The sequence below is a fragment of the Haliotis asinina genome, chromosome 11, assembly GCF_037392515.1.
Source record: "Haliotis asinina isolate JCU_RB_2024 chromosome 11, JCU_Hal_asi_v2, whole genome shotgun sequence".
Classification (NCBI taxonomy): Eukaryota; Metazoa; Mollusca; class Gastropoda; order Lepetellida; family Haliotidae; genus Haliotis; species Haliotis asinina.
The window spans coordinates 23,271,681-23,297,949 of record NC_090290.1 but is presented as its reverse complement, the minus strand read 5'-3'; the positions used below and the strand labels follow the sequence as shown (position 1 = coordinate 23,297,949).

The window sequence follows — 26,269 nt, the reverse complement described above, 5'->3', positions numbered from 1 at the left end:
GACGAGAGAGTTACCATGCTGCAGCCACACAGGGAACTGACCAGGAGATAGCCGAGTACATGGAGACACACAAACGCAGTGTGGTTCTGTTTGTACAGGAGTGGCAGAGCATTGTGTCTGAGGATTTTTATGATGATAAGGTCATCAGGAATTTTATGGAGGTATGGTGATGTATATATGCTATTTGTACTGTTTTCACTTTTGTGATTATGAGGAAATGGTGCACCACACTATTGCAACAGTATTGTGGTAATTGTTGACTACATTGTGGTAATTGTTGATTACATTGTGGTAATTGTTGACTACTGCAACAGTATTGTGATAATTGTAAACTACATTGTGGTAATTGTCAACTATCACAACAGCATTGTAATACTTGTTGTCTATGGAAACAGTATTGTAATACTTGTTGACTATTGAAAGAGTATTGTGATACCTGTTGACTGTTGTAACAGTATTGTAATACTTGTTGACTATACTGAAACAGTATTGTAATACTTGTTGACAGTATTGTAATATTTGTTGACTATTGAAACAGCATTGTAATACTTGTTGACTATGGAAACAGTATTGTAATACTTGTTGACTATTGAAAGAGTATTGTGATACCTGTTGACTGTTGTAACAGTATTGTAATACTTGTTGACTATACTGAAACAGTATTGTAATACTTGTTGACAGTATTGTAATATTTGTTGACTATTGAAACAGTATTGTAATACTTGTTGACTATTGAAAGAGTATTGTGATACCTGTTGACTATTGAAACAGTATTGTAATACTTTTGACTATTGAAACAGTATTGTAATATTTGTTGACTACTGAAACAGTATTGTAATACTTTTTGACTATTGAAAGAGTATTGTGATACCTGTTGACTGTTGAAACAGTATTGTAATACCTGTTGACTATTGAAACAGTATTATAATATTTGTTGACTACTGAAACAGTATTGTAATACTTGTTGACTATTGAAAGAGTATTGTGATACCTGTTGACTATTGAAAGAGTATTGTGATACCTGTTGACTGTTGAAACAGTATTGTAATACTTGTTGACTATACTGAAACAGTATTGTAATACTTGTTGACAGTATTGTAATATTTGTTGACTGTTGAAACAGTATTGTAATACCTGTTGACTATTGAAACAGTATTATAATATTTGTTGACTACTGAAACAGTATTGTAATACCTGTTGACTATTGAAAGAGTATTGTGATACCTGTTGACTATTGAAAGAGTATTGTGATACCTGTTGACTGTTGAAACAGTATTGTAATACTTGTTGACTATACTGAAACAGTATTGTAATACTTGTTGACAGTATTGTAATACCTGTTGACTATTGAAACAGTATTATAATATTTGTTGACTACTGAAACAGTATTGTAATACCTGTTGACTATTGAAAGAGTATTGTGATACCTGTTGACTATTGAAAGAGTATTGTGATACCTGTTGACTATTGAAACAGTATTATAATATTTGTTGACTACTGAAACAGTATTGTAATACTTGTTGACTATTGAAACAGTATTGTAATACTTGTTGACTATTGTAACAGTATTGTAATACTTTTGACTATTGAAACAGTTTTGTAATACCTGTTGACTATTGAAACAGTATTGTAATACCTGTTGACTATTGAAAGAGTATTGTGATACTTGTTGACTATTGAAACAGTATTGTAATACTTGTTGACTATATTGAAACAGTATTGTAATACTTGTTGACTATTGTAACAGTATCGTAATACTTGTTGACTATTGTAACAGTATTGTAATACTTTTGACTATTGAAACAGTTTTGTAATAAAGGTTGACTATTGAAACAGTATTGTAATACCTGTTGACTATTGAAAGAGTATTGTGATACTTGTTGACTATTGACACAGTATTGTAATACTTGTTGACTATATTGAAGCAGTATTGTAATACTTGTTGACTATTGTAACAGTATCGTAATACTTGTTGACTATTGTAACAGTATTGTAATACTTGCTGACCATTGAAACAGTATTGTTATAATAATGAACATGTGATGTTTGAAATACAACCGTGAAAACAGTGCGTTTCAGTTTTTGCTTTTATAACACTACAAATCTTAAAACAATTCACATGAATAATTTCTTAAGCTCAAAAGATATTTCAGTAAGTTGTTAAGTCAGCAGTGACGTCAAAGACTGAAGTTTATACTTTAAGTGTTAAATACAAATCTATAGGGCTGCACGGTATTACCAGTATACCGATATATTGCAATGCACTTTTCAAACCATGTATTGCAATATTTTTTTTCTGAGAACCGGTATACTGAGTAAATGACAAATAAAATAAAAAATTTTGGTGATTATCTTTATTGTTTAAATCAAAATCTGCCTTTGTAATTCAGTGACAAGACTGCTTACTCAAATACTATCAGTTGTATAAAGAAAAGGACAGAATCCATGAGAATTCAACATAACTTTAAAATTTCTGTGATCAAAACCATAACATGTTTTAGAGACTTATAATGTAGAAAATAGGATTGACATGCACAATTAGTGTCATTCACTGTCAATCAATAAATATGTGTATACTCAGCCCTACAAATCTCTGAATCATGCGATATTGTATATAGCATATGGTGCTATCCTACATGATCAGAAAGTTCTCCATTACCAATAAGATCAACCAGAAGAATGTGATTGGTCATTAGCAAATGCTTATCAGACCATGAACAGAAGTTTCATGGGTAGTACTAATCCACCTGACTCTGTTCAAACAGCTAGTGTAAAGGACCCTTGCAACCTTTGGCATTGAAATTCAGTTCACATGTACTTTTAAACTATTACTTTCAGAAAAGTTTAGTTCTTTGGTCAAAAGTTTCTGAAAATGTGTGTATTTTATCTGTGGAGTGAAAATTGATTAGACTCAAGATATATTCTAAATAGCTATAGTAGTATTATCTGAAATTTAAGTCTGCAAGAGTTTTGTGCCTTTGAATGTCAGTGGTGTTACAAACTGCATTGAAATGAATGTTTGATCTTGACTGATTTGGAGTTAAATTATGATTCTTCAGGTTTTTTTACCCAAACAGACTGTACACAGCTTTCAAAATACCTGATTGTCCAGGATTTTATACCTGTCTTGTACATGTTTGTTTCTGCTAGAGAGGTGTGTGGTGTACTCAAGGTCTGTTCACATCAACAGGAACTGCAGCATGCTGTGGAAGAAGATAGCGTCATCTACCCAGCTCTGTCAGAGGAGCTGGAACTCCTGGAGACGATTGCTGATCAGTCAAAAAGCAAGTAAGTCCAAACTCCTCAAGCCAGACCACATAAAAGTGTACTTTCCAGGGTTGTATCATTACATGCTTATAGGCCAATATTCAACCAAAGTCTGAATGGCTTTTTACATCTCCTTAATATTTGTGAGAAAAGAAAACATTTAGAAAAGAAATTATTTTGAACAATAGTATAATTCTTTTCCCAAACGCAGATATACTGAACCACAAAAGAAATGTCACACTGATAGTGGTTTCTTAATGCATATTCACTGTCAGTAACAATATAAGCAGAGGATTGAGTTCAAACTTGACATTATGGTTAACACATTTGCGGGAATCACATTTAGAGTTCACACAAACAAAATCACCAAAACTGGTACCACTAAGATACCCTAAAGTCAGCATTGTGTATGGCCTCCATGGACATCTATGAAAGCATTGCATCCTCTGTACTTGGAATGAATTAGCCGTTTGATGAAAGCTCTTGGGTCCATGCTCTGCAAGGTGTGTGATCAAGTCCATCCGCAGTTGTCTACCTTGGTTGGAGGTCATTCAATCTTCTTTGAATCTCGTCTTAACGGTTGGACTTGAATCCCAACTGAGTGCAGACTATTGTAGAAGACTCAGGTCTCTCGTAGTTTGTGTCATGGCAGTTGTGTCAACACAAACATAATTTGGGGCAAGTTTGGGTTTTGCTTTCATAGGTAATGTTGTCACTATATGCACATGCACTTTCATTTTCACGAATGTCATACAGAACCATTTACCACTTCTGCCTTTTTAGGTGTGTTTAGCTGGTATGCACTTTCATCAGACAACACACTGGTGTCAGTAATAACTATCAATTTGTATTGAAAACCATGATACAATGATGCAATCATAATGAAAACACTATTTTGCAAAAAAAAAATTGTATTTGATTTTGAACTGCAACATTTCTTTTGTGGTTCAGTATAGTTGGGAATCCTGAATAAATTCCTTATATTTAGTTGAGAACAATTTTGTTGTATGTCTTATAGTCTGGTTCATAATTATTGAGAATTTTTCTTCTTACTTTGAGCTATCCTAACACCTCAACTGAGTCACTGATACTTAAAACTAAGTAATGGTATAAGGGAGGTAACTCATCTTGGCCTACTGAGTATAGTACAATTAGAGTTACCTCCCCTGAATTTGTAGCAGACGTCATTTTCCTCAGCACTGTCAACAATGTCTGCTGAAGATAAAAGAAGGTTGATTTTTGAGTTGTGTAATCAAGGAATTGATGATGTAAATACACTGGCAGAGAGAACAGGAACTCCTCTTTCTACTGTGTATAGGATTAGGAAGAATTTTAAAGAGGGAAAGGATTTTGGGCATCAGAAAGGAGCAGGGAGACCCAGAAAATTGGACTTCTCAGATCGCGTCCGGCTGGGAATTTTAGCGTCTAAAAAGCAAAGGGCAAGCATCTCCAACATCAGGTATGAAATGATAGAAAGGGGATCAACAGTTGTATCAAAATCTACAGTTAGAAGAAATTTGATTGATCTTGGATGGGAGAAAAAGACTGGAATTCCTTCTCCTCTCATGAAACAAGAACATAAAGACAGGCGTGTTGAGTCGTGTTTGGCACATGAAAACTTTGACTGGGAAAATGTGATTTTTACTGATGAAAGCTCAATATGGGTATATCCCAATAATGTGAAAATATTGACAAAGTCTGCGTCAGCACCGTTGTATCGACGACCTAAATACAGTCCAAAGTTTCATGTATGGGGAGGGATATCCTTATTAGAAACGACCCCGCTGTGTGTGTTTGAGGGAAATCTGACAAGTCAACGCTACACTAACATATTAGATAATTTTCTCCTTCCAAGTGCACATGTGTTTTATGGAAATGACTGGATTTTGCTGCAAGATAATGATCCTAAACACATTGCAAAACATGCCAAGCAGTGGTTTCAAGAGAAAAATGTGACTGCATTACCATTTCCTGCATATAGTCCTGACTTAATCCCATTGAGAACATTTGGGGGATGATGAAGGAATGTGTGAATCAAAAGGGGTTGACAAAAATTGAAGACATGAAGAGAGAAGTGGTCCAATACTGGGACAGCATAACTCACGAGACACTAACCTCTCTGATAGGAAGTATGCCTACCCGTCTTAGACTGTGCCGTGAAGCTCAAGGAGACTTGATAAAATATTAAATTGTTACCTACACAACATGAAAAGGTCAGTTCACTTTCACAATACATTCAATTTTATCTGATTTGTTCTCGTTTAATAATATGAAATGCTTTAGCTATTCTCAATAATTTTGAACCATACTGTACATTCTGGACATGCAATATTGGTAATTGCTTCCTTTTGAAAAACACTCACTCAATCATTCACTCACTCACTCACTCACTAACTCACTCACTCACTGTTGCAGTTCTCCACCAGAAGGGAAGATAGCCAAAAGGAAGATAACTCCAGTGCTTATCCTCAGCCGGAAGGCCTCCAAGGTCAGCCTGAGTGAAACGTCCAAGAAGAAGAGACCCATCAAGCCTTCAGATGAAAGTAAGGGACTTGTCTCAGTATAACATTAATTATACCCAGGAAAATCCGGGTCTTCAAATAGCCATGCTTGTAATAACAGGCAACTAAAGGGATCAGGTTGTCATACTGGCTGACTTGGTTGACCAGTGTCATTGTATCCCTATTGCGTAGATCGTTGCTCATGCTGTTGATCACTGGATTGTCTGATCCAGACTCAATTATTTGCAGACCACTGCCATACAGCTGGAATATTGCTGACTGCAGCATTAAACAACAACAAACCAACCAACCCTTGAACATTTTGGGAGGAGTAGAGGGACAATCTCTTACAGCTTGTGTACAGTTACTTTACATTGTTGTTAGTAGCCTTGAGGTTACTATATGTTTCGTTTGGGTTACTTTTCATTGCTTTAAGATTTTCTCTCACTGCTTGAGATAGTTTGATAATCTATGTGACAACTCTATTAATTTACATAAACAAAATTTTGGATGAGGATTTTATCTTTTATATTAATATTAACCTAACTTGACCTGAGGATATTTCCAAAGATATATATCCTCAGGTCAAGTTACGTTAATATTTCATGACAGTTGAGTAGGAAAATATGGCTCAAATGTTTTAAACTTAAATGTTTTAACTTAAATGTTTTGTGAGGCAATTAAGAGTGCACCTTTATGGAAGAGAAATTTTAAAAAGATCTGTTAAATTTGTTTATCAATTCATTTTACTTGCTCTCAGCAATGAATTTCAACCTACCCCACAGCCAAAATGAAAAAGAAGATATGTGCTTAAAACATCCAGCCAATATGTGTTTGTTCAATATACACAGTGTAAAGAATTACATAAATATAATATACTGATGGCCTATATGAAAGCCTATTGATGTCCAGAGTTATTGAGGTCACAGGCATAGATTTTTGCAAGCCATGATCAATCCTCTCGGTGTTGATTATATGTTACTGACAAACATAACAAAAGACCTTTTAAAAGGGGAGAGTCTGCAATCTGTTCCCTGCCACAGGTCTGTGACTTATCAGCATGCAGTCTTTTGTTGGTCACAGTATTAAGACCAATACTAATGATCAGAATGTGTTCTCCCATGAAGATCTGGGATAGAATTGATTTCCAGGAGGCAACTAATGGGATCAGGTGGTCAGGTTTGCTGAATTGGTTGTATCCCAATTGCGTAGTACGACTCAGTGCATAGTCCACTGGATTGTTTGGTCCAGACTCGATTATTTACTGACCACTGTCATATAGCTGAAATATTGCTAAGTGTGGCAGAAAACTTAACTCCCTCACTCACAATCTGTTCAAAGATATCAACCCTGAATGTAATGAAAATGGAGTCACATCTGGCTGAAAGTAAGGCCTAAGCACTGAAGGAGTGAGTTGGTGGTGTGCGTGAAACTTGTACTACATACAGGCTAAGACACTTCAACGTCAATAACACACAATGTACACAAGTCAGCACAAAAGATCACATGCAAAGCCTTCAAATGCTTTTACTGGTGTTTCAACTCAAATAAATCACTGATGACTAATAAATTTGCATACCGTTAAAAAAAATTCAATGGTTTTTAAAGACAATTTGGAGAGTGGATTTTGTAATTGAAAATTGCAGTAACTCTAAAATTTGAATGGTTGGCATCTCTGTGTATCAGATACTGTAGTATTCCATGTGAAAGCTTATGTAAGGGACAATGTTAGAAAATATCCTAGAAAAAAGTAGCAGGATGTTCTGAAATGTGATTCAAAATTTGATATGTATGCCGATAGTTTTAATTCAAGAAATACCAGGTTTTCAATGAAGCCATTTATGGCCATTTATTCTCTTTTTCTGAAATTTCAAGACACAAAGTTAAAATTTCAACATTCATCTTAGTCCTTTAAATTTTTAACTTGAAATACCAAGCACAAACATCAACACACAAATGGCCCAAAGCAGCCTCCTGTGCAGTCTCAGTAAACTTTTCCTCAGTACTTTTCGTTACACTCCACTACTGAGTCTAACAAGACGTTATGGGAGGTCGCGTCAGGTAACCTTTGAGATTGACCAATCAGAGCACAGCTTACCAAATCTCAAAAGTGCACATTCGCACATACCTTTTGAACTTTTTACCTCGAAAAGGTTCGTACCCGAATCATTCCGAATGCTATTTAACGTATGATCGCTTCCGGGTGATGCACACGGCGTACGCACAACCATGACAACGGTGAGTAAACAGTCGCTAAAAATAATGTTTTTGGCAATATTCAAGGATGTCATCTTGCGGAATATTAGCTAATGGTAACCATGCCAACAGAAACCCCAAAGCGTATATACTGCAGGTCAAGCAATTGTGTTACATGCAGACTTTTTGTTTGTGGAGAGATCTGTGTCAGTGACCTGAATATTTTGAAAGTTCCTCCGATTCCTAAATAGTTGCCGTTGTCTGATTGGTTAAATCTATTTAACCATCTCGCGTTTGATTGGACGGCCATTGGTCCCTCAAAGGTTACCTGACGCGACCTTCTACTAGGTTTTGTTAGACTCAGTGGTGGAATGTAACGAAATACACTGAGACTCAGTTTACTTAGACTGCTTCCTGTGAAACATCAGATTTGAAAATCTTTGAATTGAAATATACAAACAATCTTCATGTAGATAACTCTTTATACATTATTGCAGACATCTTCAAGGTGTTTTGTGCTGATCACACTTACAGCACCATCAAGGTTCCCATGGATACTGTTGTGGCAGAGATTGTGGCTCATGCTCAAGAGAAGCTGTGTCTGGGAGATGACTTGGTTCTGTGTGAGGTCAAGTCTACTGGAGGTGGGTGCCTCTTCATGTTAATGAAGCATGGGGATTCAAGGAGATTTGGGGGATCGCTATGGCATCAGATACAAATATGAGTTTTTGTAACAATGCCTAATATCTAAAATTAAAAACAACTGTTAGGAACAGGTTTCCATATTATTAAATGTGCATTGATGCATAAAGAGAAATATTACATATATCAATGCTTATGTTGTTGATCACAGGATTGTCTGATCCAGAGTTTTGTTTAAAGACAAAGAAAAGAAAAGCAGTCATAGCAATGTTCAAAATGATTGTGTGATTGGTCTTAGTTAACACTTAGCATGTGCATTTGTTTTACTGTTCCAACTGCTGCACTTGCCCCCTTGAAATACAAACCAATAATATCAATTTGCAATTTTTATCCTAAGTTGAATAAAATTCTGAGATTTAAATGTTCATTTGGCAAAGTAAAATTATCAGGTATATGTTTTATTGTTTAAAGTGAAATTCATCAGTATGTTTTAACTGCAAACAGACTACAGACATGAGCATTTTGTCCCTTCCCATTCAGAGAGAATCATATACAAGAACAACGATCTGTGTGTGACAACAGGCCTGAGTCTCAACGGGCGGCTGTTCGTGACCCCACGGGAGCACCTTGATGCCCTGGTAACTATTGTACCTGGACAGGGGAAATACAGCGCCAGTCTGTTTCTTATCAGTTTGGTATTATTTCTAGAGACAATTCCAGAATATTTTTCAGTCACTGAGTGCCAGAACATTCAGTGCTTTTTTCTAAAGCATGGCAATGAAATAATTTTGTCAGAATACCTTATCCAACCTGGGAAAATCCAACCAATGGAAACCTCCAAAATTATTGTCAGGATTAGAGGAAACAAATTGGCGCCAAATGATGCAGTATGTGAAAATTGATTTGCCAACTGATAAATAAGACAGCTGTTCCTTTGGGAGTAGACTTTGTGAACCATTCTTTTTTAAATTGATATTGCAATAATTTGTAAGTGGTGGTATGTATGGAAACACATTTGTGTCACATATACACAGATAATGCTTGCATCGAGGCAGAGGATGCTTTACTTCTGTGGAGATGAAAAAATTACTTCCTTGTACAAGATACTTCCATTGTTGTAGAAGATATTTCCATCCATGCAGATGATTCTTCCACAAGATGTTGTTTACAACACAGATGATACTTTAATTTCCATAAATTATACATTACTTTACATAGAAGATACTTTCATCTACATAGAAGATATTTTCACCTATATAGAAAATACTGTCATCTACGTGGAAGATACTTTTGCCTATATAGAAAATAGTGTCATCTACATAAAAGATACTTTTGCCTATATAGAAAATACTGTCATCTACGTGGAAGATACTTTCGCCTATATAGAAAATACTGTCATCTACATAGAAGATACTTTCGCCTATATAGAAAATACTGTCATCTACATAGAAGATACTTTTGCCTATATAGAAAATACTGTCATCTACATAGAAGATACTTTCGCCTATATAGAAAATACTGTCATCTACGTGGAAGATACTTTCGCCTATATAGAAAATACTGTCATCTACATAGAAGATACTTTCGCCTATATAGAAAATACTGTCATCTACGTGGAAGATACTTTTGCCTATATAGAAAATACTGTCATCTACATAGAAGATACTTTCGCCTATATAGAAAATACTGTCATCGGCGTAGAAGATACTTTCGCCTATATAGAAAATACTGACATCTACATAGAAGATACTTTCGCCTATATAGAAAATACTGTCATCTACATAGAAGATACTTTCGCCTATACAGAAAATACTGTCATCGACGTAGAAGATACTTTTGCCTATATAGAAAATACTGTCATTGACGTAGAAGATACTTTCGCCTATATAGAAAATACTGTCATCGACGTAGAAGATACTTTCGCCTATATAGAAAATACTGTCATCGACATAGAAGATACTTTCGCCTATATAGAAAATACTGTCATCTACGTAGAAGATACTTTCGCCTCTATAGAAAATACTGTCATCGACGTAGAAGATACTTTCGCCTATATAGAAAATACTGTCATCGACGTAGAAGATACTTTCGCCTATATAGAAAATACTGTCATCGACGTAGAAGATACTTTCACCTATATAGAAAATACTGTCCTCTACATAGAGGATACTTTCGCCTATATAGAAAATACTGACATCTACATAGAAGATACTTTCACCTATATAGAAAATACTATCATCGACGTAGAAGATACTTTCGCCTATATAGAAAATACTGTCATCTACATAGAAGATACTCTCGCCTATATAGAAAATACTGTCATCGGCGTAGATACTTTCGCCTATATAGAAAATACTGTCATCTACATAGAAGGTACTTTCGCCTATATAGAAAATACTGTTATCTACATAGAAGATACTTTCGCCTATATAGAAAATACTGTCATCTACATAGAAGATACTTTCGCCTATATAGAAAATACTGACATCTACATAAAAGATACTTTTGCCTATATAGAAAATACTGTCATCAACGTAGAAGATACTTTTGCCTATGTAGAAAATACTGTCATCGACATAGAAGATACTTTCGCCTATATAGAAAATACTGTCATCGGCATAGAAGATACTTTCGCCTATATAGAAAATACTGTCATCTACATAGAAGATACTTTCGCCTATATAGAAAATACTGTCATCTACATAGAAGATACTTTCGCCTATATAGAAAATACTGTCATCTACATAGAAGATACTTTCGCCTATATAGAAAATACTGTCATCTACATAGAAGATACTTTCGCCTATATAGAAAATACTGTCATCGACATAGAAGATACTTTCGCCTATATAGAAAATACTGTCATCTACATAGAAGATACTTTCGCCTATATAGAAAATACTGTCATCGGCGTAGAAGATACTTTCGCCTATATAGAAAATACTGTCATCTACATAGAAGATACTTTCGCCTATATAGAAAATACTGTCATCGACATAGAAGATACTTTCGCCTATATAGAAAATACTGTCATCGACGTAGAAGGTACTTTCGCCTATATAGAAAATACTGTCATCGACGTAGAAGATACTTTCGCCTATATAGAAAATACTGTCATCGACGTAGAAGGTACTTTCGCCTATATAGAAAATACTGTCATCGACGTAGAAGATACTTTCGCCTATATAGAAAGTACTGTCATCGACGTAGAAGGTACTTTCGCCTATATAGAAAATACTGTCATCGACATAGAAGATACTTTCGCCTATATAGAAAATACTGTCATCGACGTAGAAGATACTTTCGCCTATATAGAAAATACTGTCATCTACATAGAAGATACTTTCGCCTATATAGAAAATACTGTCATCGACGTAGAAGGTACTTTCGCCTATATAGAAAATACTGTCATCTACATAGAAGATACTTTCGCCTATATAGAAAATACTGTCATCTACATAGAAGATACTTTCGCCTATATAGAAAATACTGTCATCTACATAGAAGATACTTTCGCCTATATAGAAAATACTGTCATCGACGTAGAAGATACTTTCGCCTATATAGAAAATACTGTCATCGACGTAGAAGATAGTTTCGCCTATATAGAAAATACTGTCATCGACGTAGAAGATACTTTCGCCTATATAGAAAATACTGTCATCGATGTAGAAGATACTTCGCCTATATAGAAAATACTGTCATCGACATAGAAGATACTTTCGCCTATATAGAAAATACTGTCATCGATGTAGAAGATACTTTTGCCTATATAGAAAATACTGTCATCGACGTAGAAGATGCTTTCGCCTATATAGAAAATACTGTCATCGATGTAGAAGATACTTTCGCCTATATAGAAAATACTGTCATCGACGTAGAAGATGCTTACATCTAAATAGATGAAAGTATCTTCTAAGGAGATATAAACATCTTTCATATGTGATGTTTTTTAACAACATTTATTAAGTTGCTATAGAGAACCAAGATATTATATGGGTTATTCTTCTATTATGTTTTCCACACAATGTTTTGAGAACTGATGAATGGATCTGTAATGATCCTGAAACATTTTATGGAAAAGATTGAAGAAGATTAATCCATGAATATTTGGATCATCTATAACAGCTTCTGAATGTTGCTAAAAGACATCAAATATCTTGGTTATCTTTCATGTAAATATCTTCTAGTTAGATATAAATACCTTCTTGGTGGATGTAAGTATCTTCTAGTTAGATGTAAATATTTTCTGTGCAGATGTAAATATCTTCTAGTTAGATGTAAATATCTTCTGTGCAGATGTAAATATCTTCTAGCTAGATGTAAATTCCTTCTAGATAGATGTAAATATCTTCTAGTTAGATGTAAATATCTTCTGTGCAGGTGTAAATATCTTCTAGGTAGGTGTAAGTATCTTCTAGGTAGATGTAATATCTTCCTCATAGATGTAATTATATTCTACAATAATCATCAAATGTATTTTGACTGTGGCACTGATACTTTAAATTTGCTCAGGTTTTGCACGTGCATGTTTCAGTATGCAGAGATGTAAATGTTCGCATGTTAAGGACTGCAATGTCAATCTCCTTGACTTGTTTCAGACCCCACTTCCTGAACAAGAAGGTCCGAACACAGGCACAGCTGCCCTACTAGAGATGATGAGTACCAAGGAAGTGGCGTACCAAATCACACAGTATGACTGGGAGCTGTTCATGTGCGTCCATGAGGTGAGTGACAGCAATCATTTTCAGCTGATGTGCATGTCCGGTATGGCTGACTGGCTTGTAAGAGGCGATTAATGGAATTGGGTGGTCAGACTGGCTGACTTGGTTGACACATGTCATCATTTCCCAGTTGTTTAGGTTGATATGCTCATGATGTTGATCATTGGACTGGATTGACTAAGCCTGTTAACACATGAAACGAGGGTGTATCATGTTAGAACTATTTTATTTACTTACGGGTTTGGTTTGGTTTGGGAGAATCAAGGTGTTGGATATCTACGCTTTTCTATTAAATTGTGACCAAGGAAAGGGAATTCAAACAATTATGGCTGAAATTAAAGAATGTTCAACATGACATTTGTATTCCAGAATTAAAATTGTGTTCTGTTAGATCAATTAGGAAGGTGTTGAGTATTGGATGAGGCTGTATGCATGAAAGTCTTGAAAAGTCCTTGATTTTAGTGTTCGTAATACATACGAAGTGTAATCATCAGCTGCCAACACCATGATACTCCTGCCTCAACTGGTACCTGGTTCATTCTGAGATTTTAAAATGAAAATCTGATTTTCTTTTACCATTGCTCCTTATACAATTCCACCATTCTTTTTTACACAGTATGAGCTGATTTATCATGTGTTCGGGCGTCACAAGTTCAACAAAATCACAGCCAACCTGGACTTGTTTCTCCGACGCTTCAATGAGATCCAGTACTGGGTTGTCACAGAGATGGTGCTAACACAGAATGTCAGCAAACGTGTCCAGCTGCTTCGCAAGTTCATCAAGATTGCTGCACAGTGAGTTGTGGGATTTTCTCTCTGTGATGATGTGTGTATGTTTGAACTAGAATTGGAATGAATGTGTTAAAAATATGCTTATTGTGAGTAAAAGTAGTTTTACGCCACCCATTTCAATATTCCATGTCTACTATCCATCAAAAGTTAAGACTCACAATATGTTATGTATGGATATGTGATTACATTGAGGATGAATTGCTCCTCTAACTTTTGTGAACCAACTGCAAACCTTATCATGCACAAGGATCATGCATCAAATTTGCTGAAAAGCATGTGCAGGTACATTGCATCAGTGAACAGCACTGTTTTGCGTTAAAGTTTTGTTAAGAATTCACCAATTTTCACTGAGTTTCATCATTTATTGAATTCATGTCAATAATGTTTTCAACGTTGTTTACTTTACATCTGTTCATGTGTAAACAGCACCTCTAAACAGTATCAAATATTCTGCAAAATCTAGTTTGGAACTGTTGACTGAAAAATGTGGCTAGTCGTTTACACTAGTGAGCCTAGACTTTTAATGGGTAGTTTATATGCCAGTGGTCAGTGTAAATAAACAATCCAGTGATCAACAACATGAGCATTGATCCTGTCAGTTGGGATACGATGACATGTGTCAAACAGCCCATTAAGCCAAACCACCCATTCTTGGTAGTCACAAGTTATGACTAGCATCGGTTCCAAACTAAATATTCCAAACTGGTTCTTCACAGTGGTTCAAAATACGTTTCCAGCTTCATTACATCCTTTATATAATTTTTTCGAAAGATAACTTGTGTTGGTCATCATCAGCATCATCACATTTTTCTGTTTCAGTTGCAAGGAGCACAAGAACATACAGTCCTTCTTTGCCATTGTGATGGGACTCAGCAATATTGCAGTCAGCAGGCTGTCACAGACATGGGAGGTAACTCTTGTTGGCACTGTGTCACGGCCAACCACACAACATGCAATGCAAATCATAAGGAATTTCTGAATGAATTTAACCTTGCTTACATTACACACTAATGCATCAGAATTACATGAACATTGCATTTGCTAGATTGAGTTGGGTGCAAAGTGTGGTGGGTGTGGGCTCATACATCTTCTTTGTGACTCCGTGTAAGCTTTTATTCAATATTGTTTCAGAAGAGATATGAAAAAGCTGTTTAAAATTAACAACACAAAACATATTTCTTAATGCGATTTTAATTATAAGAAATGTCAATTTTAAAAAGCCTGAAATGTGAAACAAAACAAAAAACAAAACTTTTAAAGTAACATTGAATACTTGTACGATTACATTCATGTAAGTTACTTTTCTTCCACTTTTCAGAAGTTGCCAAACAAGTTCAAACGAATGTTTGCTGAGTTTGAAACTAACATGGACCCATCCCGTAACCACCGATCATACAGAGTGAATGCTTCCAAGATGACACCTCCAATCATTCCTTTCATGCCTCTCCTGATGAAAGGCTAGTGCTTGTTTAGTTTAGGTTATTTGGGCTGCTTCTGATGAAAGGCTAGTGCTTGTTTAGTTTATTTGGGCTGCTTCTGATGAAAGGCTAGTGCTTGTTTAGCTTATTTGTGCTGCTCCTGATGAAAGGCCAAGGCCTATTTAGTTTATTTGTGCCACTCCTGATGAAAGGCTAGTGCTTGTTTAGTTTATTTGTATTTTAAACATGGCAATAATTCACTTGTATGTCACTGGCATGATGAAAACAAAGGCTGGTATTCCTGTCTGACTATTCACTCCTCCCATTGTCAGTTCACTTCTGCCATTCCAGTCTTAATGAGTGCTTTTCCTGTTGACTTACTGTCAATCCTGTCTGAAAATTCTTTAGCGCTATTCCATCTCATTGTCCATTATTGCTACTACTGTCTGACTTCATTAATGCAAATCCTGTTTAGTAACTATTGCCATTCCTGACTATTCATTAGTGCTATCTCCTGATGAAAGGCTGGTGCTATTGCCATTCCTGTCTGACTACTATTCATTAGTGTCATTCATGTCTAACTATTCATGAAAGCTATTCCTGTCTATTCACTACTGCCATTTAGGACTGCTATTTTCTGACTATTCCTGCCTCACTATTCTGTCGGTACGAACCACCCATCACATCCCCTCATGACTGGTTATTGTGGTAGTATCGTTCTATTATTTTATATTGTTCAAAACAGCATAGCAAAATAAAGAAATATTTCATTTTCTTGTAATTTCGGTAATGGAAATGCGAAATTCTTCAGGGTTACTGTATGTATATACCGTCCCTTGAAACTGACCATTGCTCAGTTTGTCACAAGACTCATTTCCTTATTCAGTGTAAGAGTGTTCAGACTTCTCGGCTTTGGTGGAATATGAAACATTAGTCCATATCCCCAACGGATGTGACTATCCTCTCATTGTATATTGTATGAAAGTGAATGTGGAAAACAAAACTGGTCCCAAACCGGATTGTGCTTACATGTGTAGAGTCCATATTGTTTATCAGGACAATAAAGTGTTGCGGATGTCTCATATATGTCATTATCTTACCTCAGACACAAATGTCACTTTCTGATTCGCTGAGCGCTGTTCTGTTATTTTCAGTTTACTCTGCTTACTACTGAGTAACACTTTCTATATGGTAGAGATTATTTATCTTGAATAATACTGAATCATGTTTGGTGTATGGAAAGATGTAAATTGATCAAAGGGAGATAACTCTGTTTTTCTTGCCGTCTGCAAAATCTGAAAAAAGATTTTAACCCATGCATCAAACAATTCAAAATTAACACTGAGATGTTCGGTAAGATACATACTTTGTTCACAGGTCCCTTGGGGCCCATGGGTTGATGTACCCTCGATGTTTGTTTATCTTTCCCTCAACCCAAGTTCCCCTCCTGACAAGGGAACATCTTTTCTTATCAATGTTGTGCATGTTTTTCTAGATATGACCTTCACCCATGAGGGAAATAAGACCTACTTTGACCGCCTGGTCAACTTTGAGAAGATGGTAAGTTGAAAAGTAATATTTAAGTAACTAGTTATAAACCCATGATACCCCAGTAATGACACTAATCCCCAACTATTGATTTAGTACATATCCAGGCTCACCATTAAAAAGTGTGACCTTGAACTCAAAGGACAGGAAAATGAAAACAGCTGTAAATATTGACTAAGATTGTGTGACAAAATGTCATTATGTTTGATTTTCTTATTCTAACAACTCAGAACAATTTGATGTGATTTTGTGACAGTTTTTGTGAAAGTGTTTAATTTTATGTAACTTGATCTGAATGTACGTGCCAGTTTTAAGAGCTTGGGAATCAGTTGTAGGATGAAAAGTCCTTGGTAAAAGGGTATCAGTGAACAAGTCCTCAGTAAAAAATCCTTTTCTAGTGAGAATTGATTTAGTTATTTATATTGGACAAGATCGATCTATTAAAAAGACATGACAGGCAGACAGACAAATTCATTCTGTATCGAGGTCCTAGGCCCATGTTAAATTGCAAACGTATCATCATGCATGCATTAAGTGTCAGTTTTTGAGGAGGATTTCATGATGAATACTTTAGATAGATAGAATCCAAGTTTATATCATACATCTTAGTAGATTGGAACAAGTGTATGAAGTTGGTAGTTGTAAAGCAAACTGGTAGATATTTCCTTCTTTGATGTGGGATTTTTTCACACTTCATAAGTACATGGTATTCATTTTCCACAGTCTTTATATTTTACTCCAAACAATAATAGCAGACTCTTTCTTCATGGGGAATATTATAATGTCTTAAAGTTTCAGCTGAAAAACCAATGAAGAAATCATTTTAAGTTGTAGTTTGGTCTTTAAAATAAACATATCTAAACTGATCTTGGATCTGTAGTAAAAACAGTGTGTAAGCATCTCCCCCAGAGCTAGTTACCAGTAAGAACATAAAACACAAGGCTAATTTGTCAGGCGATCAACAGGATGTGTGAAGGCTGGAGTACAAATTTCTTGATGACAGTATGAATTTATTTCCCAGAATGCCATTGGAAATGTCCATGTGAGGAAAACTACAACTCTATCTCAAGATGCAGAAAGTCAATGGGCAGAAAAGGGAGAATTTTTTCAAAATAGATAAAGTCTACAAAACTGTGTAGTGACACTGCCACTGGAAGGAAATCCATCCCTGAGTTTTACACACAGTGGCAGAGATCATCCGACTTCATAAATCTCATTACTAGATTATCACATGTCATCATGTGATGCATTATGCAAAATTTAGATTAGAAAAAGCCATGTTTTCCTGAGCATTTATTCTTAAAATATGAAAGAGGGAATTTTTTTCAAGGACTTTTTGACCTAGGCAAATTTAGGACTTTTTTACTGGGGACTTTTCAACCAAACAGCGGGTATCACACCTCTAAGGTGTCATTTCTAAGTGTAAGTATTTTGTTGTGTTATGTTGCAGCACATGATTGGCCAAACGATGAAGACAGTGCGTGTGTGTCGCAGTATTCCTTTTGGTAGGTCATTTGTCCATCAGTCTTGTTTTGTCTGTTACCCTAATTTTGGCCATCAGTCTTACTTCATTGATCCTATTCGAATCTGATATTACTACTATAAGGGTAACACTATTTTTCAGGGCATTATCACTTGCAGAAGCCCAAGGTCTTAACTGCCCGACTATAGCTAAAATGGATAGAATTTTTAATAAAATAAGAATAAAAACAACGGCATCAGTTTAGAAGAATTTACTGCTAGCAGCAAATGACAGAGGTCACCGACACACTTTTTACAAATATAGACACGCCATAGAACAACACAGATGACGTCACTATAGAAAGTCACGACATTTGACCTTGACCTTTGCCCACACTGCCAGCCGCCACTGTTTTCAGTGCTCAACAACGTTAGACTTCAAGTCGATATATTCCTTGATGTAAGTGGTATTTTATGGTACAATTGTAACTTTGGTTGGCACAAGCAAGAAAGTACATAATGGCACAGGCACACGTGACGAATGAATGATGGGCACATGTGACGAATGACGAATAATGAACCCAAGTTCAAACGAGCCATAGTTGATTGAACTTCAACAGCTTAGCTGCTTGTGATGTCACCTAACAATGGACTTGATAATGGCCCATCATCAAGCATTTTGCAGGCATTATCAAGTTACAGTACATTTCTGATAACGTGCGGGCATTTTAATGATAATTCTATCCATTTTATCTATAAAAAATGAAATCTCACTCCATGAAAATCTAATGACACCTCCAAAGGCTGCATTGAGGGAATTCTCTCTGCAGCCAATCGGTGTCAAGGCTTCAAAAATCTCAGTAAGAGGAAAGAAAGCTTTCAGACCAGAATAGTCTTCAAGATGATATTCCTGAATCCAGATTAAACAATGTAGCCAAGTGGCACTTAACAAACAGAAACCCACTCATCTGTAATTATAATTTGGACAGTTTTAATTGTACAATTATCAATGCCAGATGGAGCTTATCATCTTAAGTGAGATAAGTATTAAGCACCAGTAGGTCACTGAATTGTTGCAGCCATTGTTTATGTAAATTGACATCTGTTCAATGTCCAGATATGGAGCTTCCCCCATCACTGAAGACAAGCCCTGATGTGAGAAGCTATGTCAGGTAAGGAGGACAAACTGTATGATATGGGTGCTCAATACACCTAGTACAAACTGACTGATCAAGTTGCTCAATACACCCAGTATACACTGACTGATCAAGGAGCGCAATACACACAGTATACACTGACTTATCAAGCTCAATACACCAGTACACACTGTTTGATCAAGTTTCTCAATACACCCAGTACACACTGACTGATCAAGGAGCGCAATACACACAGTATACACTGACTTATCAAGCTCAGTACACACTGATCAAGGAGCTCAATACACCCAGGACACACTGGTTGATCAAGGAGCTCAGTACACCCAGTACACACTGACTGATCAAGGAGTCCAAAACACCCAGTACACCCTGAGTGATCAAACTCAATACACACAGTACACACTGACTGCATGGTAAAGGAGCTCAATGCATCCAGTACACACTGATTGATCAAGGAGCTCAATACACCCAGTACACACTGATTGATCAAGAAGCTCACTACACCCAGTACACACTGATTGATCAAGCTCAACACACCCTGTACACACTGATTGATGAAGGAGCTCACTACACCCAGTACACACTGTTTGATGAAGGAGCTCAATACACCCAGTACACACTGATTGATGAAGAAGCTCACTACACCCACTACACACTGATTGATCAAGCTCAACACACCCTGTACACACTGATTGATGAAGGAGCTCACTACACCCAGTACACACTGTTTGATGAAGGAGCACAATACACCCAGAACACACTGACTGATCAAGCTCAATACACACAGTACACACTTACTGAACAAGAAGCTTAGTACACCCAGTACACACTGATTGATCAAGTTCAATACACCCAGTACACACTGATTGATGAAAGAGCTCAATACACCCAGTACACACTGAATGATCAAGCTCAGTTCACCCAGTATACACTGATTGATCAAGAAGCTCACTACACCCAGTACACTCTGGCTGATGTAGTTGCTCACTTCACCAAGTACACACTGATTTAAGGAACGCAGTATGCCAAGCCCACATTGATTGGTCAAGGAACTCCATACACCCAGTACACACTGACTGATCAAGCTCAATACACATGGTACACACTTACTGAACAAGGAGCTTAGTACACCTAGTACACACTGATTTTGATCACGTTCAATACAACTAGTACACACTGACTGATCAAGGAGCTCAATACACACAGTACACACTGATTGATCAAGCTCAATACACCTAGTGCACGAATACTGATCAAAGTGCTCAATACTCCCAGTACTCACTGATTGATCAAGCTCAATACAGCCAATACACACTGACTGATCAAGGAGCTCGATACACCCAGGCTGTAATGATGCATCAAACCATCAATGGATTGCTATTGTTGAGTCTCCGATAGCAGTTAGTTTATGGTAGAAATGAAAACCTGTAGATGCATCAGTGGTATGTGTGACTGTTAATAGGACAGTAATATTGTCTTCCGTTGATAAATGCGCAGTGGAAATGCAAGACATTTTGGTGCAGACTTGTAGCTTCATTAAGGTTATGTTTTAACTGTATAATCGATCTGAGTGTCAAGTTTAGTGGCTGTTATTAAAAGAGACTTCAGCTTGTATTTATCACATATAAACTGTACATTCATTTTGAAAAGAACTTCAAATGAGTGACATCAAGGAGAAAAAACTATTGCAATACTATTGCAATAGTTGGTTGCAATAGGCTATCGATATCATAGTAGTATGTTGCAATCATTATTGCAATAGTTGTTTCCCTCAATAGTCACCCCTACCCAGTACACACTGGATGATTGTAAAGTAAACAATCCTTGAAATCATGAGAGATCTGGGTTAAAGCTAAAGTCAACAGCAACCTGTGCTTGCTGTAAGAAGCAATTTATGGGATCAAGTTTTCTGACTTAATGACTCGGTTGATATCATATCCTAGGTATATAGCACAGTGCTCATTAAATCTATCACTGGATTATCTGGTCCAGGCTTGTCATGTTACTATAATGAGGCTGATTTTGTGTTCTTCAACAAACTGAAATTCATATACATGTAATAAGTGTCTTTTGTTTCAGGAATCTCAGTGTGATTGACAATCAGAGAACTTTAACTCAGCTGTCTCATAAACTTGAGCCACGGAGGACATGACACTCAGTGGGGTGTTAGATATTGTTACATGTGTTGGCCCTGCTGGATGCTCATCAGTGCTCCTCAATAACCCACAGAGTGCCTTGAAACCTTGAACATCTCCATCAGTGTCATCGTTGAACACTGCACAGGCTGTAGTGAGTAACGTAATCAGGAGCAGATGAACCCTTAAGGAACAGACATCATTGCCATGCACGGAGATGTAATAGCCATGGGAAGAGATGTTATCACCATCAATAGAGATGTTATTGCCATGGGACGAGATGTTATCACCATCAATAGAGATGTTATTGCCATGGGACAAGATGTTATCACCATCAATAGAGATGTTATTGCCATGGGACGAGATGTTATCACCATCAATAGAGATGTTATTGCCATGGGAAGCAATTTTATCACCATAAGATATGGTTCACTCCAGAAAGCAATGTTTTCACCAGGAGTAGATGTGCAATTGCCGTGGAAGGACAAGTGTTATCACCATAGGAAGATATGTTATCACCATGGGGAGATGTGTTATCACCATGGGAAGATTTGATATCATCATGGGAAGATTTATCATCATGAAAAGATATCTTATTACCATGGGAAGATTGGTTATCATCTTAGGAAAATATGTTATCACCATGAGTAGATGTGCACTGGTCATGGAAGGAGATGTAATGGCCATGGGAAGATGTGTTATCACCATGTGGACACATGTCATCGCTTAGAAAAAAACATGTAATGGTGATGGCAAGATGTGTTATTTGGTATTGGTTTAAATGTTATCAGAATAGGAGGACACCATGGGAACGAATGTATGTGTTTATTTTGGCAAGATAAGCTGTCACCTAGGAAAGATGTGCTATCACCTTGGAAAGATGTGCTATCACCTTCGGAAGATGTGCTACCATCTTGGGAAGATGTGCTATCTTCTTGGAAAGATATACTTTCACTAGGAAAGGCATGCTATTGCCTTGGGAAGATATGCCTTCACCAAGGGAAGAAGACATGCTATCTGTAGGAATAGATAAGGTATTTCCAGGGGAAGACGTGATCACTATGGGGGAAGACATGTGATCACTCTAATGGGACCTAGCTGCAAGTTGGTCAAGCTGATTCAGTGTTTTCATGTTTGTTATACCAAATGGTTGTGATATTATCCAGATGATATGCCAAGAAGATGTTCATGTGATACATCCACTGTTTTATTGTTGTGTTATGTGTAATGAAATGTTAACTGCATGACTGGTAAATGGGAAGACAAATATATTTTGGTTAGTAGGAAAGTCATCTAAGTGTTGATCAAATGGGGAAGCATCTTTCTGTAGATCAGATGGGAAAGTATCTTTCTGTAGGTCAAATGGGAAAGTATCTTTCTGAAGGACAAATGGGTAAACACTTTCTCATAGGTAGAAATGGGAAAACATCTTATGTTAGGTCAAATAGGAAAGCATCTATCTGTAGATCAAATAGGAAAGCCATTTCTCATACGTCAGACAGGAAAGCATTTTAGAAATGGGAAAACATTTTTTCTGTAGGTCAAATGGGAAGGCTATGTTTCTCTTAGTCAAAGAAATGTTCCTGAGATCAAACTGAGCAAAAATCTTTCATGAGATAGAATGGAAAATACATGACACTGAAGGTCAAGTATGATGTAACATCTTCCATGAGGTTAAATAGGAAGAGTGTTGTTTTGTAGGTCAAGTAGATTTCATGTTATTAATTAGGTCAGGGAGTTCATTCCCATTATGACTACACCCAGTTTGACTACCCGTCAAATACACCACTTGTTCAAGTCCATTGGTTTTCAATTGTTATTCCTCTTCCTCTCCATCAGGAAGATTGCTCAACCAACACTTATACACAGTTATAGATGTACCAGGTTCATACAGTGTCTAGTCAGCTAATTACATAGGTCATTGTGGTGGAAGAGTTCAAGTATATTCACTTATACTGAGTTACACAATATATCATACACACTACATAATAAGTGAAATAAAAAGTTATTGTGCTATGTAATAGTTTGAACTATGGGCAGCACAAGTGACACAGACTTTGTAAACACTGTGATGGGACCACGTTGACAGCTCAATGACACTTTAGTATGGTTTAAACATATACTGGCCAAAAATAGTTGGGGATATTTGTAAATTTTGAAATTATGAGAAATGATGTGTTTATTCATTGACACACTGATAAAATACCAGTCATAAAAATACCAATATCCCTGACTTATTTGTCCAGTATATTTTATATTTTGTCAAAGCAGAAGCCTGGATAGGCAAACAAGACAAGTGGTTATATAAACACCGCTCCAGTACATTGTTCTAATAGCTGGGTACATAACTGGAATAATTTGACAACAAAAGAATAATACTGAGACAAAATAACAGATAAATGATGGAATAATAAATAGGTTCATTATGGGGTTGGTTATGCCTAGCAACGAAATGGACTGCTGCTGAAAATCAAATTATATAAAACTTGCCTTACACTGAGTATGAATCTCGACATGATAATCACTGGAAACGGTTAGAAATGAACTGGTGTAATGAGTTGAGAATGTACTGTTTGTTGAGTTATATAATACACTGTTACCTTATAAAGTAGTTTTCACATTGTATCCTTGAATATAACGTTACACCATTGTTCTTAAATTTTGATAGTTCTGACAAAAACGTAGTGAATTAAGTCTTCGTTATAATGACCGCTTGAAATCTTGGATGTTTCTGATATATGTTGATTATATCTGTGTTTACATCATGACAACTGAGTTTGAGGCGACAGTGGATGATCTGACAAAATTACTTTATAGTCCCAAAATATAAATCAAAGTTATTGTGACTTTCTTTTTGGTTTATCATGATTCTAAAATGTTCAGTGAAATAATGTTACCATCACAAGCAGGCAATGAATACCACAACATGTTCACGCACAGTTTAAGATGATCGAGAATATATTTACAGGTAATAGTTTGAAAGGAAGTTGGAGGGATTATGTCCAGTTTTAAGAGAAACAACATGCACAATAGATTTAAAAAGTTCTAATCTGAGTGGAGGACTTTTTATCTCCAAATATCAAAAGGGATAATGAATGGTCACAAGATTGTCGATTCACATAGCTTCAAACATGAAAGTTAGGCCCTGGGACACTCCCTTATAAGTTCATTTTAAGGAGTAGTCAAACTGGGTGTAATCAACTATACAGGTGCAATACATAAAGTGTAGGGGTGATCCAGTATATGCTCGCATTCATGAGTAGTCAAACTGGGAGTAATCAACTATACAGGTGCAATACATTAAGTGTAGGGGTGATCCAATATATGCTCGCATTCATGAGTAGTCAAACTGGGAGTAATCAACTATACAGGTGCAATACATTAAGTGTAGGGGTGATCCAGTATATGCTCGCATTCATGAGTAGTCAAACTGGGAGTAATCAACTATACAGGTGCAATACATTAAGTGTAGGGGTGATCCAATATATGCTCGCATTCATGAGTAGTCAAACTGGGAGTAATCAACTGTACAGGTGCAAAACATTAAGTGTTGAGGTGATCCAGTATATGCTCGCATTCACTGGCAGTAGTCATACTGGGAAGATACCATTTTCTGTGGATACAACTGCAATGTTTTTCTTTTCAAAGAAAAAGATGATTAACTATGTGCCTAAATTCAAAGAAATATACCATTAAAAACGAAGGGGATCTTGGATCTACAAAATTGGTAAAATGCAAAGAGAAATTAATAAAATATGACAATTTATTCCATTCTTTTGGAAATGTGTCATCTAATTGGATATATATTACTTTTACTCATATGCATTGGCTAGTGGTATGCTTGCAAAATGAAATATCCCCTACTTTTTTCAATGGTATATCTTAAATGTTTGCCCTTTTTTTCTATTTTAAAACAACTTTAAAAAAAGAAAGATAAACAGCTGTTACCTCTGAATGAGGTATTTCTGTGTCACTTAAATACTAGTGGGTCTCTCTGAGTGAGGTATTTCGGTTGATATAATGCATATAGTAACACATAATGGTGTGAGTCAATGTTTAATGTCAAGCTACTAATCCACAGTAATTCTAAGTCTCTGATGTCTTTTTTCTAGGAATTTTTGTTACGCGCAGTATCATTGATCATTGGGAAATCATAGAATAATGAAATGCTGATACTACTTCTAGATCTAAATCCTGTAATGATTAAATTGTTTTGTTCCTTCAGTGTAGGACAGTGGCTATTTCTTCTTGACTACTTATAACATCCTGCTGTTGTGCTTATTATACAGGCTTATAGTGACAGAGATCTAACATGCCTGTGTGACGATACGAGTTACAACTGATCTTTAGTAACTCATGCTTGTTGTAAGAGGCGGCGAACAGGATTGGGTGGTCAGGCTGACTTGGTTGACACATGCTGTTATATCC

General features: G+C 36.3%; 1 protein-coding gene across 1 annotated transcript in view; it reads left to right on the top strand.

The window, feature by feature from the left end:
• The window catches only part of LOC137255344 (rap guanine nucleotide exchange factor 4-like), an 86,882-nt gene extending 61,058 nt beyond the window's left edge, over positions 1-25,824 (top strand). Inside the window, exons 16-28 of the mRNA XM_067792790.1 lie at positions 11-161; positions 3,191-3,288; positions 5,683-5,810; positions 8,462-8,608; positions 9,147-9,244; positions 13,208-13,333; positions 13,947-14,125; positions 14,942-15,032; positions 15,441-15,579; positions 17,036-17,100; positions 18,539-18,593; positions 19,667-19,721; positions 21,786-25,824. Coding sequence (XP_067648891.1) covers positions 11-161; positions 3,191-3,288; positions 5,683-5,810; positions 8,462-8,608; positions 9,147-9,244; positions 13,208-13,333; positions 13,947-14,125; positions 14,942-15,032; positions 15,441-15,579; positions 17,036-17,100; positions 18,539-18,593; positions 19,667-19,721; positions 21,786-21,858 — 1,405 coding nt within the window. The 3' untranslated portion in view covers positions 21,859-25,824. The remainder of the gene's footprint in view (positions 1-10; positions 162-3,190; positions 3,289-5,682; positions 5,811-8,461; positions 8,609-9,146; positions 9,245-13,207; positions 13,334-13,946; positions 14,126-14,941; positions 15,033-15,440; positions 15,580-17,035; positions 17,101-18,538; positions 18,594-19,666; positions 19,722-21,785) is intronic.
• The last annotated feature ends 445 nt before the right edge of the window (positions 25,825-26,269 follow it).